The 13,697-nt window shown below is 37.9% G+C and overlaps 1 protein-coding gene across 3 annotated transcripts in view; it reads left to right on the top strand.

The window, feature by feature from the left end:
• The window catches only part of CSMD3 (CUB and Sushi multiple domains 3), a 726,530-nt gene that overhangs the window by 234,638 nt on the left and 478,195 nt on the right, over positions 1 to 13,697 (top strand). For all 3 annotated transcript variants that reach the window (XM_055706136.1, XM_055706138.1, XM_055706139.1), the window contains exon 6: positions 6,814 to 6,926. In XM_055706136.1, coding sequence (XP_055562111.1) covers positions 6,814 to 6,926 — 113 coding nt within the window. The remainder of the gene's footprint in view (positions 1 to 6,813; positions 6,927 to 13,697) is intronic.

The following is a 13,697-nucleotide window of genomic DNA, read 5'->3' on the forward strand; positions in this document are numbered from 1 at the left end:
CATATCACAAATACCAGTTCGATATTAGAACTATTTGGTAATAAAATAATTAATGAGAACAGTTCATTGGCATAACAATTAGTCTTTCCCCTATTAACACAAACAAAGAAGGCCGCTCTGCTTAGACAAATGATGAGTGTGGATCTTCAAATCTGGTATCTCTCTCTGCCAGATGCTGTGTACCACTAAAATGCAGATTCATGGGGGAACTTGGCTGTCAAAAAAGCATAAATAATCTTGCAAGAGAGTTGGAGAGCTGAGGTTTCCATTTTATGTCTTCTGCCTACACTCTAACCTTTGCAGGCTAGAACAGTTTTCATTTTCCTTCTGACTTGATAAATAATTTGATCCTTTTGCAGAATGGCACATTAGTAACATGAATGGTGGAGAGTGCACATAAATGAATACAGATATTTTTATCAAAACTGCCTCTATGCATGTCATCTTGTGCCGAGAATGATGAACTTGAGTGACATTTTTGGATTCTTAAACCTTTGTCTGAAACAAGGATTAAACTGATATATTCAGTTTCTTGGATAAGTGCTGTAACTTCTTAATTAGCAATATTTATTTAAAAATATCAAGAGACACCATAAGTAGTGTTTCTGATTATGTTTTGCATACTTTTTATTAGGGATAGTATAACTGGCTTGAGCATGTCACAGGACTACGCAGAATACCTAGACTTTACATACCAAATGGTATGAGACCATTCTTCCTTGGAGTGGTGTATTTACAGGCTCATGCAGAAATGACTGGCAATTCTGTATGGCAGAGGTTATGCGGAGGACACCAAAAAGATGTACTAATACAAGAACTATTACTAACTAACTAATACAATACTAACTAAAACTAATAAAATAACTTCCTTATTCATAAACCCAGCATGAGTTTATGAAAGGCAGGTCCTGCTTGACTAACCTGATCTCCGTCTATGACAAGGTGACCTGAGTAATGGATGAGGGAAGGGCTGTGATGAGGGAAGGGCTGTGGATGTTGTCTACCTGGACCTTAATAAATCCCTTGACACCATTTCCCACATCATTCTCCCAGAAAAAACTGGCTGCACATGGCTTGGACCGGTGCACTGTTTGCTGAGTAAAAAACTGGCTGGATGGCTGAGCTCAAAGCATGGTGCTGAATGGAGTCACAACCAGCTGGCAACCAGTCACAAGTGGTGTTCCCCAGGGCTCAGTACCTGGACGTGTCCTGTTAAAATCTTTATCAGTGATCTGGATGAGAGGATTGAGTGTACCCTCAGGAATTTTGCAGATGACACCAAGCTGGGCAGGAGGGTTCATCTGCCTGAGGGTAGGAAGGCTCTACAGAGGTATTTGGGTAGGCTGGACCAATGGCTGAAGCCGGTTATATGAGATTCAACAAGGCCAAGTGCCAGGTCCTGCACTTAGGTCACAACAACCCCCTGCAATGCTACTGGCTTGGGGAAAGGTGCCTGGCAGAAAAGGACCTGGACATGTTGGTTGACAGCTGAATTGAATGTGAGCCAGCAGCATGCCCAGTGGCCAAGAAATCCAACATCATAGTGGCTTACTAGAACTAGTGTGGCCAGTAGGACTAGGGAAGTGATTGTCTCCATCTACTTGGCACTGTGAGGCTGCTTCTCAAATACTGTGTAAGTTCTGGGCCCTTCACTTCAAGAAGATATTGAGGTTCTGGAGTGTGTCCAGAGATGGGCAATGAAGCTGGTGAAGGGTCTAGAGCACAAGTCTTATGAGGAGCAGCTGAGGGAACTGGGTTTGTTTTGTCTAGAGAAAAGGAGACTCAGGGAGGACCTTATTGCTCTCTGCAGCTCCCTGACAGGAGGCTGTAGGCAGGTGGGGGTCAATCTCTTCTCCCAGATAACAAGTGACAAGGCAAGGGGAGATGGCCTTAAGTTGTGCCAGGGGAGGTTTAGATTAAATAGTAGGAAAAAGATTCTTCACCAAAAGGGTGTCAAGCATTGGAACAGGCTGCTCAGGGTGGTGGTGGAATCACCATCCTTGGAAGTGGTCAAAACCCACATATATGTGGTACTTAGGGACATGGTTTAGTAGTGGACTTGGCAGTCCTGGGTTAATAGTTGGACTTGATAATCTTAAAGGTCTTTTCCAACCTAAATGACTCTATGATTGACCACATAATTTTAGAAACTCATAGTACTTTTTTTTTTCTTTACATCAACATCCAAATTCCTTGAATCTAGGATTTTGAGTAAATTTCTTAAGCTTAAAATCGATTTTGTATTTTCTCCAACAGAAATAAGATCAGCTAGTGTGCTCTAGAGCAAGTATCTGAAGGCGCTGTAATAGCCTGTGATGACAGTCAAGCATATTGTCATTTTTCTTAGTTCCTGAGGGAGAGGGTGCTAGCACCGTTTCAGAAACTTGGAAAGTGGTCTGAAAAATATTCTGGTTTCAGATAGCATGCTTGGGAAAAGATGGAAAGAAAGCTGCCTCTAAGCTTACTCTTTCAGAAGTCTTCCTCACAAAAGAAAACCTACACAAGACTATTAGTTATTTATTTAAGGTGTTTAGGTGGTGGTTGTCCCCCCACCTCCACGCCCCACCCCCCACCTCCACCCCCCCACACCTTTAAAATAGTTTCTGAATTGCTTGCTTTATTAATACAGCTGACTCTAAATATGCCTTGATCATTGTCTCCAACAACACTATACCAACTGAAAATCTGGAAGTGAAGCTAGGCACATTCCTTAGGGCTGAACCCAAAAGATTTTTGCTTTATCTTTAGAATGGAAGCATTTTTTTTCAGTGTTATGAAGGTCACTTCCCCATTCCCCTCTGGCAAAATTCAGAGGTAAGGCTATAATAATGTGGGGAAATCAGAACTACTTCCTGATCTTGGAATCATGTACACACTAGTGAAATAACGTAAAAAGTGAAAAGGAGTGTAGAGTACAGGATGAACAGGCCTTCCAAACTTTTAGGTAGGCAAGAGAACCTGTGGCATTTAGCATTCATTAATATTTTTCATACTGAGTTTTTAACTGTAGGCTTATGTCTCATCTGTCATCTAAAATGTAGGCAGAAAAAGCTATTCTGTTTGCCATAGTATTTTGAGAACAATTGTTGAGCACATCAGAAATACTACCATAAGATTGATATTTTGGTCAGTCCTGCATAAGAATTAAATAAGTTTGAATAAATGTCCTGAGTTTTGTCTTTGAAGGAATGATAAATTGATTGTAGAATAAGCTCATCACACCTTTCAGCATCTGCAAATGCACTTGTACTAGTCACCCACCAAATTATTTTCAAAGATATAAACCCACAGAAAACTGGACTTTCTGGTCATTGTAAAAGAAGGATCATAACACAAGGTTAAGAATAAAATCTAAAAGTCCAACTACAATCTCCAGCTAAATTTTGAATTGAAAATTTTGAAATCTATGGAATAAATAACCTGAATTTTCTTGGTGTGGTTTTCAAAGCTATCAAACATCTTATTCATTGTATCGTTTTTAATTAAACAGACTACTAAGAGAAAGACTTAATGAAAGCTCTAATATTTGTTTTGTACAAAAGAAGATTGTTCCATATGAACTATTTATTAATACATGCTAGTTTGTTTTATTGGCTTGTAGTCATCTCCTTCTCCAACCCTTCCTCCCCAGTTCTCAAATGCAAGTGTCATAGAAATTGAAGAAGGGGAGATTTGTACAGAAGCTTACTTCTTGGTTTACCTCAAGTCATAAAATGAAACAGAAATCTTTCCTTTTGAAGGAGCTAAGAATGGGTGTAGTGAGTAAGGGGATATTGTGCTTTAAAAATAAGCATGCTATAAATTTAAATAATGTGATCATATGTTAGAGGAACGACTGATACCAAATAGAACATGCACATTCCCTGGGCTGGATGTCCTAAGCAGAAATTAAGTTTAGGCTTTTGCACCTGAAAAAAACATTACTTTTCACAGCCTGAGCTGACCAGCTTATTAGCTCCAAGGCAGGACTAAGCTCAAATGTAAGCCTAGACACTGTATGAGAAGGAAAGAGCAAAAATTTCATCTCCAGAGAATTGCTATTACTTTCTTGAATTTACTGCTAATTTGCATTAGTATTTTGGCTAGCTGTTCTCTTGAATACTGCCATCACAATATGATTACAAACCTTGAAATCAACGTTAAGCCACAAAATAACTCTTGGGAAATGGTTTGAACTTCAGATGGGCAAATGCTTTGTGGACAAGGGTATACACTGATGGCATTGCATAGAATAGCGGATGCCACCATTCTGTCTGCTTGAAGTTTTGCTCTATTACTGGTGATATCCCAAACACTTAATGCAATAAATTTATTTTCAGAAATACTGTTTAAACAAACTGAGATGTCTAATGAGAATATGCTGACACAATTTGAAGTGGAATAGAGTCAAAATATTTTATTTACATAGTGAAATACTTAATTTTGATTTATTTTTTTATTTTGAGTGTATCACATTTGTTAAATTCATATTCATCTAACTTTACTACACATATTTTCATAAGATGGCTGAAAAAACCCCACCACTTAACACTAAAATAAAAATGAAGTACTATTTCAGCACAAGGCACCATATAAAATTCTTCAGACCTTTTATTTGATAAGGAGTTTCAAATTGTCATTTTTTTTCTACCTGAAACAAGAGAAAATGACTTTTTGCAGAAAACTCAAAGCAAAAGTTTCAGCTGAATAAAGAGAAGTAGGGGAGGACTGTACATTCCAGAAGACTATGTGCAGCCATTCACCAGGCAATACTGATTTGATTTTAGTTGTAAAAAACAGAGCTCTGAACTTGTCGGTTTTTTTCTCACAACTTACTTTTAGTTGCCAGTCTACTAGGTGATTGAAGTTGCTTTCCATCTATGTGTATGAGTTTCTGTCTATAAAATGGAGATAACAGTATTGATGATGACATTATTGCGTTTTGCAAAGCCACTTCAAAGGTTAGCTAAAACGTCCTTTGTAAAAGCAAGGAATTTCTAGAACAGAATCCACTCATTCTCTCACTTGTGGATTGTGGATTGCCTGAATAGCTTTATGTCCTGTTTTGTTGGAGACATTTTTCCCTTCCCCGCCCTGCCCTGCCCTCCCCTCCCTTTGCCCTTGCCCTTCCCTCCCTTTGCCCTTGTCCTTGCCCCTGCCCTCCCCCTTCCCCTCCCCCTTCCCCTCTCCCTTCCCCTCCCCCTTCTCCTTTCCCTTCCCCTCCCCCTTCTCCTTTCCCTTCCCCATTCTTTCCCTTTCTTCCCCTTCCCCTTTCCCCTCCTCTTCCCCACCCCCCCTTTTTTTCCCAAAATAGCAGTGTCTGAACATAAAGCTGTATACTTGTTGGCTGCTATTTTATTCTAACTACACAAATAGCTCTGTTTAGCAATAAATAGAAGGACATAGATGAGTATGTTGACATCCTGAATGTGTGACTTATCTTTCTGGTTTTGCTGAGAAATATATCTTTATTTATTGGCATGATGGAAGATTGTTTATCTAAAGCTTATTCAGCTTCTTTGTAACTATAATGCCTCATTTAATGAAAAAGAGATAATTTCTAATCCAGACCTTCATAATGAGCAAGCCAAGACAAAAGACTACAGTGATTGGAGTAATGTCCTGATGTTAAACAACACACAGAAAAATAACAAAACATCTAGATAATTTTGTATAGTTGGTCTAGTGGCTCAGAGTTAATTTTCTTCATAGAAGTCCATACAATGCTGTGCTTTGGATTTGTGACTAAAGTAGAATTGACAACACACCAATGTTTTGGCTATTGCTAAGCAGTGCTTGCACAGCATCAAGGCTTTGTTGTTCCCCTCCCCACCCCCCCCCCCACCCCGTCCCCACAGTGAGTAGGCTAGAGATAGACAAGATATTGGAAAGGGACAAAACATAAACAGCTGACCCAAACTGACCAAAAGAATATTCTATACTTTATATACGTATATCTTCACATTCAGCAACAAAAAATGACAAGAGGGGCTGAGGGGCAGGTAGCCATTGCTTGGAGACTGACTTGATTGATCTAATTGTAGGACATGGTTAATTATTGCCCTTGTAGCACTTCGTTTTGTTTTTCTTTTTTTTTTTTTTTTTCTTTTTTTTTTTTTTTTCTTTTTTCACTTATTAAACTGACTTTTGAAGAGGCTTTATTTTGACTCAGGAGTTTTCTTGCTTTTGCTCTTCCTATTCACTGCCCTGTCCTGCTGTCAGGGGCGGGGTGGGGGGAGTGAGTGAGTAGCCCTGTGGTGCTTAGCTGATAGCTGGGATCAATCCACCACAATTCCCTACTCTTGTACTCTTAATAACTAATTTTCAGATTCACTGAAGTAATGGAGTATTTTTTATTTCTTTGAACCCTGGGTTTAGAAAAATACTCTTGGAAAATAGGTGCCTACATTATAGTTGTAGATGGTGGCCTGCATACCTTAAGCTTTCGTTTCATCTCTTTTATATGAAAGTAACAGGGTTCAGTGCTTTTCCTGGTGCCCTTGGCAGTGTTCTGGCTAACCTGTTCACTGACCTGGATAGACACAAACTTTTTATAGCCTGAGTGTCATGTGCTTGATCGTGATAGTGCTGTGCCTTACCAATAACGTGACTGTGTGGTTTCTGGACTAGCACTGATATGTATCCAACACTTGGTCATGCATAGTGGGCCATCTTGTCTGTTCACGCTTGTCACAGCACACCATTCATTGATAAATAAAAAGTCCCACAGAGGGCATGTCAATGAACATGTGTTTGAAAACAAAAGTTTTCCATACAAGACCTGATAATTTTTAATCTTTTAATAATAAAATTTATTTGTTTGTTTTAATTCAGGCTTTCTGGAATGAATATTCCTCCTCCAGTTATCAGCAACAAAAACTGGCTCAGACTACATTTTGTAACAGACAGCAATCACCGATACCGTGGATTTAGTGCTCACTACCAAGGTACATTTAAAGAAACATATCTTTTGTTGTGGTTGTTTTTGTTAGAAAAAAAAAGGTGCCTGAAGTTGTAGAGGAAATGGAAAGGGCCATTTAAAAAAAAAACCCTCATAAAGGTATAGTTTGCATAAATGATAAATACAGCTGTGCAACCTGTTATATCAAATCACAGTATGTTAGAGTATGGGTAGTGTATTATATAGTATATCTAAATACAGTTATAAAAAAAATATACCAGATGTCTACTTCACTTTATACTGTGCAGGTACTTGGCTTTTAAAATGGTCCTAATACTCTGAAAGGTCTTGTGTAACTGATACAGAAATAACGTTATCGTTATAATATGTATTTGCCTCTGTGGTTCTATAAGTCATGCTTGTAAAACAGTGAGTAAGTTTCTATTTGCTAATGTAGCATTTAATCACTATTATCTCTTACTACTTATTTCTGAATGTACTATTAAGGGTTTAATTAACCTGTAAGATTCTTATTCACTGTTTTTATGAACAAGCATTATTTTGAGTAAGAGTGAAAGCATCTGAAGCATTAACTTGGGAATATCACCATTTGGAACGAGGTCATTCTGAAGATGAAGTGCTAATGAAAACTAACTTTGTTAGTGTAATGTAATACTGTCTGGTTTTTTCACAAGCATTACTGTAAATAGTATTTTTCAATATCTACAGCCTATCAATGGACCTTCAGGGAACAGTAACCCTTTTTGTGCTTTTCCATTTATCTAATAAAAAAAGAAACAAAAACCACGTCATTCCGAATGAGATTTAGTTCAGGAATTTCTTTTACAGTTCTCTGTAGGAAATTTAGCATAGGAGCATGGTTTTTTTCAGAATCTGATAATATTAATCAACTAATGTAAAAATTGCAATTATCAAAATACTAGGACTAACGTTTTAATGTAATTGTTCTTTTATAATAGTGAGCTTTTTACAACTCTGTGTGATTGACTCAGGTAACATATACTATGCAAGAGCAGAATAAATTTGATCAAATTCAGCAAGTATTGTATATCGGTGTCTGGACTTCCCAAGTTCATAGATGTTCTGGAATGTGTATTCTGAGTGAATTTAGGTAAAACGAGCCTTCCTACTGTAGCTCCAGGGCTGTTATAACTGTTTATGAAAAGTACTGACTGATTTTTTGCATAGTAACCTTTATACCAAATTTGATAAACCATACTCTTTACCAGGGAATTGGTACCTTATGGGACTGCTAAAAGATATAAACTAGGAACTTTCTGTATTAGGTCCTACCACACAATTGAGAAACCATGTGATAACTGTTTTGGTTGTTTATGAGTAATAGTGTGGATTGTTGAGATGTTAATTTTGAACTATCAAGAAAAGGACAACAAAGTATGTCTCAGATTACACACCTGCTTGCATTCCTGATGAAAGTGTGAGGTAATAGGTAATGGAAGAGAACAGACTTGTTTTCTGCAGTTCACATAAGACATGTGAGTTGGTAGGTCTAGGAGATTTGAATATGCTGTGTATCTTCTATTCCTCTTTACCACCTAAAGGTTGTAATGATTTCATTATGGGTTTTTTATTGTTATATTAGTTTGCTTATTTGATTTTTAATGGTATATTGCTAAATGTATGTTAAAGTGAACTCTACACTAAGTTGTGAAATGCTGTGGTAGTCTACCATGCTTAAAATGAAGAAAATACCTTTTTACAGCTCTTTGGGGGGGGGGGGGGGGGGGGGGGGAATGTAGACAATAAATAATTTCAGCATGTAAAAACATTAATTGTGCATACTCAAGCAAATATGATCAGTAAAAATTAACCTTGATAGTAGAAAACAGAAAAATGTATTGTCAGGTAATAGGGAGGAGTGGTTTCTGTGTTGATGGTAGGCAAAAGGAGAGCATGTGAGGAAATTAAATAAACATTTCAAGAGTATTTCATATATTTAGAAAAAAAATAAAAGTGTGTAGCACAAAATACTTTAATTTGTTAAGACATGAAACCTTTATTTTTTCGGTTATAGACAACCCTAAGCTGTTTTTAAAAGACGATTTTCAAACAATAATTTTACTGGTGTGCTGATATGAGTTGTCACAAAAGCAGGTAACTGATAAAAATAAAAAAAATGTATTCCATAGAGCCATGTAGTATAGGTGCACGTACTTGTTTTTCTTTTCAATAATTTATTTCTGCATCACTTTTCAGACACCCTGTCTGTTAATTCTTTCAATAGCCTGTATTATCTATCACAGTACTACACTGTAATAACTGCTGTAAAAAATTCCTCTTTCCCCTGCATAATTACCATAGCTATGACTGTAACCTCTTTCTGACATCCTTCCTTGAAACTTAATCTTTCCTACATAGTACCACTATAACCAGAATTAGTTATTTCTTACCACTTCACCTAGTTTAATTTTCTTTATTCTAATTGCATCTTTTGAAAGAGTCAGACTCCAAATTCTGAACTTCAGAACACTGTAATTCTTAGTGCATCACTGCTTGGTATTTCAGTACTCTTTTCACTTGATTGCTCCCTTGGCTTGCTGATTTTGTTTGCACAACTGCACATTTTGTGCTAGTATGTTTGGGTAGTGGCTCGACCCAGCATAGCAGCAAAGCACCCCTTAGCCACTCACTCACTCCACACCCACACTGGAACAGGGCAGAAAATAGGAAGAACAAGAGTGAGAAAACTCATAGGTTGAAATGAGGATGGGGAAAATCACTTGTCAACTACTGTCCTGGGCAAACCAGCCTTAATATAAAACATTTAATTATTGATCTGAGTATCAGGAAAAAAAAAAGAAAAATAGTTTAAACAATTAGGAAAAACACCTTTCCTCTCACCTTTTGCAGGCTTAATTTTGTTACAGATACTTTTCCTTCCCCTTCCTCTATCTACATCACAGATTACACTTTGTCTCTTCAGTGACGTGATGGGCTGGGCAGTGCAGGAGGTTCAGGTCAGGTATAGGAGTTTCTTTCTGCTGCTCCTTGTTCCTCACTCTTTCCTTCTGCAGTTCCTTCCTTCTTATTCATTTCCTGTGCTCTGATGTTCTTTGACCATGGGCCACAGTCTCTTAGGAGAAGAACCCACTCCAGTTGGAGTCCTGTCCTGTTGAGTGTGTTACCAGCACTGGAATGGAGCACTCCTGCTCTGGCCTTGTTCCTTTCTCTCAGTGTTTATTGCCTTATCTTAAATACATTTTCACAGAGATGCCACAAATTCTGCTGATGGGCTCAGCTGTGTCCCATGGTGGATACATTGTGGAGCCAGGTGGAACCAGCTGTGACCAACATCAGACAGGTCCTCACCTCCTGTCACAGAAGTCACATTTGCAGCCCTCCTCCTCCACTAGCAAACCCCTGCTATTAATACTAATTACAATAAAAATTGTTGGTTGTTTTATTAAAAAAAAATACTAAATAAACACATTCTATGGATACTTTTTAGGTGGGATACGAAATAACCAAATCTTACTACCTTCTTTTTTGCAAGACAGGCTCACATGGCCTAGCTTAAGCGTAATATGTAAAGCTACTGTAGCCTAGACATTTGAAAAGACCGAGTGATGCAATGCGAAGTCTTAAAATCTAGATGCATTAAAAAACAAAACAAAACAATCACCAAAAGAAAACCTAGGGTATTACATAATCTTTCATAAACCTCCTTTTAATTTCATTAAACATATTTTGCCTAATTTCTTGTTTAAGGCCTTGCAAATACCTGTGAAAATGTTTAAATTGGTTTTACAGAACAAATGAAATTTACTGAGGCACATGAAACTATGGGAAACTCTGAGCGTCATAAAAATACATTGTCATGCAGGTTGTGTGTATTAATTTCTTTTAATAGGCATTTTCATTCAGAAAAGATATTGAATTATGTAATATTTAGAAGATCTTGGTAAATGATAAATCAAAGTGATATATGTCAATTAGAAGAGTACCCAACTTGTGGTGTCATAACCAAGACATTCTTGCTCTTCCTTGTCTGATCACTCGTCTTTCAGCACTTGGTTCTATTCACTAAGTTATTTGTCTCAATGTTTTCTGTCCTTATTGCTTTGTTAAAACTCCTTTTGGGTATAGAACTGTTGGATGAAGTAGAACTAAAGCTTCTCTGGATCTTCCTGAAGCTGCTGCTTCAGTGTTTCTTGGCACTGGTAATCCTTTTGCTGTTTCTAAATTTAGTTGTGATTTTTTACTCCATCCATTTGCAGTTCCTGTAAAAGCTCCTTTTGCTTGCTGCTTTCTGTTGGCTACTCTTTGCACTCCATCACTTATGTATGAATCCATAATATTATCTAAATGGACAGAAGGGATTATGTTGGCTTCACAGCTGCCAGTCTTACAAGCTGGCATACACAAATTTCAATATTCTTTGTGTCAAGCATACCCAGACTCTGAAAAGGCTTTTGGAAAAGAATTCTTCATTTTCTGATAGTTAAACATGGATTTAAGTATCCATAACTTTGCTATCTTTTGAGATAGCATCCTTTCTCTCTCTCTCTCTCTCCCTCCCTCCTCGTTTAAAGCTCTGGAAGGTTTCAGTAGTAGACCTACAGCTGCTACTTATTTAACTTGTGAAATCCATTTCTTAACTTCTTTTGCTTCCTTTCCTCTTTCACTTTCCCCTAAGCCATGTAAAAGCTTCTGTTATGAAAAAAATAGTATCAAATATACCAATTGAATGCACAATTGCATCTGCCTTCCATTAAGAATCTTTGTTTATAGGAAAATACAGATGACGAGATGAAATATATCTATGAGCTTTTCAGAACAGAATAAAATTTAGCTATCATACTCATGTTGAAAAGCATGCAAATGGTTACTCTGCTTAGTACCTGACAGCCAACTATGTAGATCTGAAGTTGGATAAATGCCAGCACTTTTAATGAGTGATGCACTATGGAGAAAACAGATGTTGAAAAGTTTTCTTTTTCTCTGCTTGGTTTTCCATTGTTCTTTTTCTTTCTGACATTTTATATATGAACAGAAATGTATCTTCATTCAGAAGTAATTTAAGCGGTTAGGCTTTTCTTAGGGTTTTTTTGTTGGTTTTTCTTTGAGAGAGAATTTGAAGCATTTGGCAATCAGGTAAAGAACAAAAGTTAGTAGTACTAAGCTGCCTCAGAACATCACAGCTAGAGTTGCCAGAAGGGGAAAACTGTCTTTATCACTCTTTTTCAGAACATCTAAGAATTTAAACAGAATTTGTCATACATTTTTCATCTCAAAAGCTGTTGTAACAAACAGTATACAGTACTACTGCCGGAAACCCCAGCAGTCATAATGAAGTCTTAGGTGAGTTTCAGGTCAAAGACACCAAAGTGTAGATTGTATTGTACTGTAAGCTATAGGTTTAGAAACCTGTAGGTATCTAAATATCCGTGAAATTTGGGGAGCTGTGGGACATTGTTCGGTTGTACATGAATATATACATATGTGTATGTATATAAGTGCACTGATGTAAGAAATCACTGAGGGTATCCAAGATACTTTCATGTCAGTGGCAGGAGTATAGAGACTCTTCTGCCCAACAAACCAAGGTGTTGCAAACCAGTATGTTACAGAGCAATGAAACTGCACCAACCCAAACTATGTATGGGCAGCTGAATCTTCCCCATACCTAGCTAATCCTGTCAGTGCAGGTTGCGGTGTGTTTCAGCTGACAGCATGGTAGGGAATGGGTAGAGGTGCTCTAGAATAAGTGAGACATCTGCCTGGTGTGGGCAAATTAGAATTTACAGAAGACCATGTGCTGTGGTTTAACCTGGCAGGCAGCTAAACACCACATAGCCGTTCACTCCCCAGACAGCAGGATAGGGGAGAGAACTGGAAAAAGGGTAAAACTCGTGGGTTGAGATAGGGTGTTTAATAGGACGGAAAAGGAAGGGAAAATAATAATAATGATAAAATAATATGCAAAATAAGTTACACACGGTGCAGTTGCTCACCACTCACTGACCAATGCCCAACCAGTCCCCAAGCAGCAGGCTGCCACCCCCTGGCTAACTTCTACCAGTTTTACTGTTCAGCATGTTGAGATGTGGTATGGAATATCCCTTTGGCCAGTTTGGGTCAGCTCTCCTGGCTGTGTCTCCTCCCAGCTCCTTGTACACCCCTAGTCTCCCTGCTGGCAGGTCAGCATGAGAAGCTGAAAAGTCCTTGACATAGTGTGAGCACTGTACAGCAACAACTAAAACATCAGTGCGTTATCAATGCTATTCTCATCCTAAATCCAAAACACAGTACTATACCAGCTACTAGGAAGAAAATTAACTTTATTCCAGCTGAAACCAGGACACCGTGCCATTCTGGGAAAGAAACTAGAATCCAAGGAAGAACACCTAAAATAGCAAGAAACAGCATATAGACAGCTGTAATGTCCTTCCCAAGGGGTGTACTTTAAGATGAATTAAACCACAACATTCCACTGACTACACTTAGTAGATTTCCATTTATTATAACAGTTTATAGACCTAGTGCAACTACAGACAGGCAGAAGTAGGTGTCTTAATCTCAGGTTGAATCTCACATAATGTGACTACTCAATTACTGAAATGGGCTTTTACTACTAGGCATGCTCAGGGGCTTGAGATTCCCTGGGAGAAATTAAGGTGCTGCATCACTTGAGTTACATCTGTGGAAGTCAGATAGTTTTTAAATAAGGGCTGTGTCTGCTTCTGCTTAATGTAAGTAAGTTGCTGGTTTCGTTGATAACTTATTCAACAGATTATGGATTTATGAGGTTTTTTTGACAGATACTTAATTCTTA

This window comes from Falco cherrug, chromosome 3 (genome assembly GCF_023634085.1).
Source record: "Falco cherrug isolate bFalChe1 chromosome 3, bFalChe1.pri, whole genome shotgun sequence".
Taxonomy (NCBI): Eukaryota; Metazoa; Chordata; class Aves; order Falconiformes; family Falconidae; genus Falco; species Falco cherrug.